The 8,702-nt window shown below is 34.1% G+C and overlaps 1 protein-coding gene across 3 annotated transcripts; it reads right to left on the bottom strand.

The window, feature by feature from the left end:
* Window positions 1–708: 708 nt before the first annotated feature.
* LOC108340314 (UBP1-associated protein 2C) lies at window positions 709–6,699 on the bottom strand. 3 transcript variants are annotated; one of them, XM_052877815.1, is made up of 2 exons: window positions 5,248–6,699; window positions 709–1,169 (listed from the first exon to the last, which is right to left on the bottom strand). In XM_052877815.1, exon 1 carries the CDS (start codon window positions 6,554–6,556, stop codon window positions 5,252–5,254), a length of 1,305 nt encoding a protein of 434 aa, XP_052733775.1. In that variant the 5' UTR covers window positions 6,557–6,699; the 3' UTR covers window positions 709–1,169; window positions 5,248–5,251. The 3 variants fall into 3 exon arrangements, with proteins under 3 accessions (XP_052733775.1, XP_017433090.1, XP_052733774.1); XM_017577601.2 differs by lacking the exon at window positions 709–1,169 and adding an exon at window positions 4,116–4,427; XM_052877814.1 differs by lacking the exon at window positions 709–1,169 and adding an exon at window positions 4,116–4,402.
* Window positions 6,700–8,702: the final 2,003 nt, after the last annotated feature.

The raw sequence follows: 8,702 nt of genomic DNA, 5'->3' as shown, positions 1-8,702 counted from the left end.
TCACAATTTTTCCTTCTATAAATAATTTTTGTTATTAGTAAGAACATTATAATAAATTTGATATAAATAACACTAATGAAAAATATTATTTATATTTATTTAAGTTATAAGATATTAGGCTTAAAAGGTTAATAAGGTATATAACTTTATTTTGGAAAAGGTAAAACGCCATAAAATATATTGTTTAAATGAAAAATGTAAAAAATATTTAGCTTTTCGTGAAAAAACAACTAAAAACTAAAGATTGAAATAATATCTATATTTAGATTTAAAATTACAACATTTCAAATTTAATGTGAAAATTCAATCCTATATCTTCAGATTTTCTTTTTCCTCCCTGTCTTCTCCAAATTACTTTTGAACAATTTATTTTCTTTTAATCTTTCTCGCCGATCTTTTCTTTCTCTACATCAGCCACTCAATATTATCTATATTTTTTCTCTTATGTCTTTTGTCTTCTGAATTTAATTTTTCACCATTCAATAATATTTATTTAAACATACTATATATTAACCTACTTAATTATACTATTTTTCTCATTAAATTTACACTTATATTTTCATAAAGTTCCAACATTTACATTTTGTCTAAAAAATAACTTACATATTGAAATAAAGGATTTTAATTTAAAAAGTTAAATCCCACAGGCACAATGCTGAGTACCGTTCCCAACGATACGAAAAGGCCGACCTCAAAAACAAAGCCATCAGTACATAATTTTAATATATACAAAAAAAACAACTGCAATAATTGAGCCAACCATACATAACTTCATCTCTCAAATGTCATAAAACGTGGCAATACTGATTAATTCTATTAATAGCTTGAAAATATTACGTAAAAAGAAACTTTTAATAGTTAAGACGAAACTGAGTGAAAGGTACAGGCATCAGATGTCAGAAATTGCAGCGCCCATTCATAGTGCACGTATACCCCTCTGCTACCACAAGTCTGCAATCGCATTCTCAATTCTTCCATGCCAACCACGTTTGAAGATTCAAACGGGACCACTGTTTCTTACTTTATTTAATCAGTTAAGCTCCGCCACATCACGTTCAACCAACCAGATGTACGCAACCAACATGTCGAGTGGAGCAACATTTTACCAGAAATACAGCCAATGACAGTGATTAGTACAGACCCACTTATTTGTTCTGTTTAGGGGTTCTCTGAATACACAATATATTATTCAAATCTATAAAACTAAATTCAATATTAAAAACAACACATCTGCACAGGTTTAGAAGATTACTATGATATAGACGTTTTTCAGTTCAACGCAAACGAAGCCGAATAACAAGATAAAAGTGCTGAGAATAATCAAGCATCAGTACATAATGACAGAAAAACTAAAGATGAAATTCCAAATAAGTGAATCTGGCTTATGTTTCGAAACATTCATTAATCTGCCGCACAAAATGGTTGGTTAATTTTTTTTTATGAAGTACCGATATCTGAGAAGCACAACGTATAAGATTCTACAAAGTAAGCATCACCCAAGATTCGATAAAGCAAGCGCCACCCAAAGTGGTGAGGATAGAGTAAAAAGCAACACATTAAATTAGTAAGAATATATAAAGCAAATAAGTATCAAACAAACTCACAAATGTGAAACTATGCACGCTACAGCATAATTAGAAAGGAAAGGTTGTAGAACAGAAGAATCAAAATAATTGGCTATAGAAAGCAAAGAATGGATTCATAATCCATGTCCAAAATATCAGACTGCTACCATAAAATCAGAGATGTCATCCTTGTATATTTAGGATAGCATTGTATTCGGTGCAAATGCAAGTTAAGCCTGCGCACACGTTTAATTCATGACCATTGTCAAGGCAAACGCTTTATGGCACTCTTATCATCTTATATTTCAGAATTCATTGTTTGCCAAACCATATACTAAAGGGATATAGTACAAAGAAAATAGCAAAATTCATAGGGAAGCAACGATTTTCATCAATCTCAAGCTTCGTTGTTCTTATAAACAAAATGTCGGGCTAAAGTAAAGAGTGCAAAATAGTATGTTCCTCATCCAGTCTCTACATTAGCAATCAGTAATCTCATGCTAATACACAGAACATGATGCTAAGGCCTTCGTCATCAACTACCAAAACAAATTAAATCCTATCAGATTAGAAATGACAGTATCAATTCATTGGAGTTCGCAATTTCACACCTATCTTTCACAAACCAGACCTACAATGGGTTCTTTATCACAATCGTAAACTCATACAGGCTGGCCTGAGACTTGTACCCAAAGCAAGACTGGAAAGACGATACCGCACAATATTAAAGGAGTAAGAGAACAGATTAAAATTAAGTAGATTTCTTAGCAACCCATGCCAATGAACAGCCATCTAGTGAAACAACTCCCCACTCTGCTGACAAGAAATTCATAAACCATACGCCTGATAGAACTACACAAAGTCTAATAACTCCATTCAAGTGCCCAGAAATAGGAAATACAAAACAACAAATACATCCAAATCGAACTTAAGTAAACATAGAAATAGACACTATTGAGATTTATGAACTGACAGACTGTATTAGGAAAAAGCTATACGTGATTTGATAACTGACAGACTGTATTAAGAAATAAAAATGTATAGCTACATTAACAATGCTAAAATATTAAATGCATTATCATACAAATGTTAAAATTAAAAAGTACGGCTACATTAACAATGTAAAAGATACAAAATGTAGTAATTTAAAAAAAAAAAATAACAAAGCATACCTAAGTTAACATAAATTATCAAATAATTTTACTAAAGAATACAAAATATTTAAAGCTTATCATACCAATAACGATAAAATTGGAGTCAATATAATACAAGAAATTTCAGGTATAATCAATACTAAAGATGAAAAAAAATGAAAATGTCACTCGGCATACATCCTGAGTGCTAAAATGGGGAAAAATATTCGAGGTCACCTATGACCACAAAATACCTACCAAGCTCAAGGATAAGGTTTTCCATACTGCCATAAAACCAGATAAATCTATATGGTAATTGATTTTAACCTTTAAAGGACTCGCAATTAAAATGGTAATATAAAAAATAAGCATAATAAGATAAGTTGTGCGACCATAAAATTACTATATGCAAGGAGATATTGGTTCAGCTCCTATTGAGGAAAAGATATAAGAAAAATAAGGCTGTTAGCCACGTACAGATGCCAGTGGGGGTGACAATATTAGATGGCAAGGTTTTCAGCAATGTAAAAATGGAGGTAAAAGAAGAAGAAAAAGATTAACATCAATAAAAATATGGCTTTTAACCAAGTCCAATAATGCCATCAGATCGGTCAAAATGACTTTACCTGGTGGGATAAGATTTTATTATCGATGATCGATTTAAAATATTAATATACTGTTCTGAAAATGTCTATATAAGAATATAAGAAATTAATAAACTTGCAGCTTACATTTCACAAGCTGATAAATTTGAGAAACCAAGATGGGAATATTGAGAGGGGATGTCAATCCCTAAATTTACTTAAGGCCAAACTTTGGAAAAGAAAATTATTTAACAAACCCTTAAGGTAAACATTAGTGTATTCCAAATAACACATAATCTTGTGAGTCATAACTTGTTAAAATAAATAAATCAAACCTAATTAGTTTACGAATTAGTTTACCAAACAAGCGATATAGTACGTGTCATTTTGACAAAATGAAACACACATTCTTCTGAGAACATATCCAATTCCCATTGTCAGAATTATTTTCGCATAGGCACATGAATATCCCAAGCATAGTGTTAAAGAGTAAACAAGTCAACGTCACAAATTACCAGAACATATATAGAAAATGTCGGGAATCTCCAGTGTAAGAAAGAAATCCTATATAAGTTAGAATGCTTATTGGATGAGAAAATTGATTTACCACTGCAACTTGTAGACGCCAATATAGTAACAACATGACTTGGATTTTACAATGATAATTATTACGCATCAAATATACAGTATAATAAACCCACTGTTAGAACCTGACCAACATTGACCAACAATGTATAAAGTAAATTATTAGAATATCATCATCAAATCAGTATGACTAAAACATTGCATTAGAAAATATTGATAAACATAAATAACACGAAACAACCACAGCATTGAGCAACTTTTGTTAAACTAACAACAAGAAAATGTGACTAAGTACAAACTCAGCTATTAAATCCAGATCCATACGATTAAAACAAGCTGTAACAGCCCAGATAATCCTTCTAAAAGTACAAAACTAGTCTATCTCAACAGGGGTTTTAACTAATAACATTCATATGAATCAAGGCTTAAAAGGGCAGCAGATGAAGTCAAGAGGCTGTAAAAGTACAGGCTAACACATTCATTACACCAGAGTACATAGTCTGCAATTCACGCAATCACCAGAGGCACAAAGCATCTGCACCCAATAAGCGATGATACACCTGAATCAAACATCCATTCAACTCAATTCATCATTTCACAACCATCATCCAAAGTACATTATTATATTGTAAAAACAAGACAGGAAAAATAAACAAATCATTGCTCACCCTTTCTTAGGAACCACATGAACAAACAGCCCATCTCTGGGTACCATGTATATGTAACCAACAACATAGTTTGAAAGATCAATTAACAGACTCAGCCACCACGAAATTATGTACAAAAGTGAAAACACAAATACAAAACATATGCAACAAGATAAAATTAATCGGGAAGCAGAGGAAGACAAACAAAAGAATACACAAAAAAACTACAAACAAGATGAGTTTCAGCAAAACGACCAAACTTTAATAACAGGCCACAGATGAAAGTTATTTAGAACATTAATTAAGAAAAATATCAGTACCAGATAAACTTTCAATAACATAGTCATCAAGACATCATAAAAATAATAAAAAGTACATTTAATCACAAGCTCACTATAATCAATATAGGATTTAATAAGCTACTAATTGCATAAGAGAATCACATTATTCATTGTTTGGGTTCCAAAACCACAAATCTGCTACATGATCCCAAACAACGCAAGTCATTAAGTATTTTTCAGTCTAAAATTTATATACAATAGACAATAAAAAATAAATAAAACAAGGCAAAAAACAAACAGTGATCGAAACATACACATACACACAGAACGGAATCACACAAACAGCCAAGCAGTCCACACAGATATATAACGGAAAAGAAAACATATGAACTAATTGCACTTCCACCACACAACCTTCAAAGAATTTCAGAAACAAAAACAACCAATATTACCTCTTTAGTAGTAAGGAGGCACACTGGGGTACATCGAACCAGGTGGAACTCTAGGCACTGGAGAAGCACCAGAAGGAGGATGATGCTGGTTCTGGTATCCAGCCGAACCTGATAAACCATAATGACCACCCTCCGGATACCCTCCACCACCTGCAGGCATGCCACCAGAACCAGGCAATCTATACAAAGAACCAGCACCACCACTTGCTCCTCCAAGCCCACCACCAACACCAGCACCTCCACCAGCCCCTCCTAACCCACCCGCAGCACCAAATCCCGCAGAGCCCGGCCCACCGTATCCACCATAAGGCCCACCCATCCCAGCACCATAACCACCAGCACCCGCCATAGAACCGGGTACGGGATTGGATGAATTCAGAGGATGATTATGGTTACCTAACGGAGGTTGTCCACCAAACCCACCATACGAACCCAACCCAACCGGTCCCCCATATTGCGGGCCGCCATACTGCCCCGGCCCAGACCCCGCTGCAGGAGGCATCCCCATTCCAGCCCCGACTCCATCCCCATGACCGTGCTGAACATTCCCATGGGCCTGACCCGAATCTGGTCCGGCTCGCTTCCCTTGCTTACCATCCGTTATCGCCAGTTTACAACTCAATTGCCTTCCTTCCACAGTCTTGACAGGATCTAATAACGCAGCTTGAGCCCCTTCAGGAGTCTTATAAACAAAAAGCGCAAACCCCTTTGATTTTCCAGTTTGTTTATCAAACCCTAAGGGTCCCTCTTCGATCTCACCATACACAGAAAAATGCGCAAGGAGCTTGTCCGCTGGAAGGTCAGGTGGCACGTTGGCAACGTAGATCTTCCTGAGCCCAACATCGGCTGCGTTGGCATTCGAAGCGGAGTTCCCCGCTGCAGCGAGCTGCGTGACGGTCACGCGCCCGTCAATGCGCTTGCTTGGTTCGCGGAGGGCGAGGAGAGCACCGTCCACGTGGCGGAAGGTGACAAAGCCGTAGCCCTTGGACTTTCCGGTTACCTTGTCAACGATCACAACAGCCTCCTCAAGCTCACCGTAGGTGGAGAAGAGTGAGCGGAGGCCGTCTGTGGTGGTGTCCCACCCAAGGCCGCGCACGAATAGTTTCCGCTGCGACACATCGGGGTCCGCGACAGCACGCACGGAGGCAAGCACGTCAGCGTGGCGAGCCACCGCATCCTGAAGGATGTCGAGAAGCTGCTCCGGGGTGAAGCGCTCGATGAGTTTGCGCGCCTCGGTGGAAGAGAGTTTAAGGGGGTCGGAATCACCGAAACCATTCTCATCAAGCTTGCGCTTCTTAGTCGGATCCATTGCGATTGGGATTGGAATTTGGAAGAGATTGACGATTGAGTGTAGGAATGGTTAAACCCTAACCTAACCCTAATTTGGCGCTCTTCTCAGAAAGCGAGACTGAAACTGAGAGTGAAGAGGGGAAAAAGGAAAAGATATTGGGGGATATATACCCAAGGTAAACGTTGGGCCTTTTTATAGACCCAGTGGATACTGGCACGGTTTGGGTCCAATGTAACATTTTTAAAATATTTTTATTTTTATCCAAAAATATTCAAGAAATATATTGATGCAGGGGTTACATTTTCAAATATGTTACTAACAAATTAGATTAAATAGTAGTATTTTTAAGGTTAGATTCTTTATTTTAAGAAGTTCATAGTTTTGGTTTGGCTTAATTAATAATCTCGTTTTTATATTTAAGTTTTTTATTCATGTTGCTTCTTATATTTGTTTTGATTTCAGTTCAAATATTTAACTTTAACATCATTTGGATCTAATAAAAGTTTTAATAAGTAATTTGGGATTTCCTATAAAATTATGATTTATTTTTGTCCATATATTTGTCTTAAATTTAATTAAGTTTTTATATTATTTAAATAAAGATAATGTGATTTTTTTTCATAAGGGCTAAATTATTAATTAAGCATTTTATTAAATTGATAGATACACACCTTACTATTTTAACAAATGAATCATATTGATTTTATTAAATAAATATTAAATTTATTTTACTGAACAAAATAATAAATATAAGAACTAAAATGAATATATAAATATAAGATTAAATTTTTTGTTTAAATTTCAATTTTATATTATTTTTTAATTTGATTTTATAAAATCATAAATTTAACGTATTTATCAACTACTAACAAACACTAATTTAAATTAAATACATAATACAAGAAAGAGTGTTGAATTGCATTTTAAGAGCTCTTTAAATATTTTTGTAAATGTCGTCTCATGATTAATAGCCTAAAATTTGAATGAAATATATAACAGAAATGTTTAAATGTATGAAATACATATTATCCAAAGAAAGAGGTTTAAATTATATAAATTCAAAAAAATATTTAAGTAAATGATGAACTTTGCTTTTAAATTTAAATTTGTACAATTTAATCTTCTTGATCAAATCTTTATCTTAAGTTTAATTTTTATATTTATTCATTATACTTCAATTTTATCAAAATCTTTTATTTAATAGAAATATACAAAATCATGAAATTTAAAAATATTCATTTTATTATAACATTTTTTTATTGGACGTAAAACTTTTTGTAATTGTAAGTGTTTTCCATGTAAATTTATATCATATGATAGATTATCAATGCAAAAAATTTATGCATCGCATTCACTCGACATGAGTTGAACGGTTGGTAGAATATCAAGATATCTTCTCTTCAAAGTCTCACTATTAAGCATTCACCACAACTCTCATTAACATAGAATCTCTCCTTGAGATTCTTCTCACAACACCAATATTTCAAATCATCAACAATTATTAAAATATATGCACCATAAACCAAATCACACAATAACACAATTTTCTTCACGTCAACTCGAAACACATACTAAGCATCGAAAACGACTTGGAAACCCTCATCAATAGCTCCAAAAGGGTCCAAAACGACCTAAAGAACGTTCAAAACAAATGTTTAGAACCCCAAATTCAAGATTCCCCACAACTTAGTTCTTACTAAACAATTCCTCACCAAACTACTCATTCCCAAACGTCTATTTCCCAACGACTCCTTCCTAGACAATTCCTTCCCAAACGTCTCTTTCCCAAACAACTCCTTCCTAGACGACTCCTTTCGAAACGACTCCTTACCAGACAATCTACCATAGTTTTAGTACAATAAGAGACCAACTAAACCCTAAATGGCTCTAATACATTTCCCAAAACTATAAACTTTCCCCAAAACTATAAACTTTCCCCAAAACCATGATCTTAAAATTTTACTTGTCAAAACCTCAATTTTGTGCCAAAAACTCACCATTCTTCTAGTTTATCCCAAACCAAAGTTTTGTAAGAACACATCTGCTCAGATTCACTAAATCTACATTCACAAGTTCATCGATAAACATATTATTCACATCAACAAACCAACTGCACAACAACATGCATAAATTTTCAATTCAACACACCTCCATTTTCAAGCAC

The sequence above is a fragment of the Vigna angularis genome, chromosome 5 (genome assembly GCF_016808095.1).
Source record: "Vigna angularis cultivar LongXiaoDou No.4 chromosome 5, ASM1680809v1, whole genome shotgun sequence".
Classification (NCBI taxonomy): Eukaryota; Viridiplantae; Streptophyta; class Magnoliopsida; order Fabales; family Fabaceae; genus Vigna; species Vigna angularis.
This window is presented reverse-complemented; position numbering and strand designations above follow the sequence as displayed.

Excerpts from the sequence above, each read along its gene's own strand:
- LOC108340314 (XM_052877815.1), bottom strand. The coding sequence starts at position 6,556 with ATGGATCCGACTAAGAAGCGCAAGCTTGATGAGAATGGTTTCGGTGAT.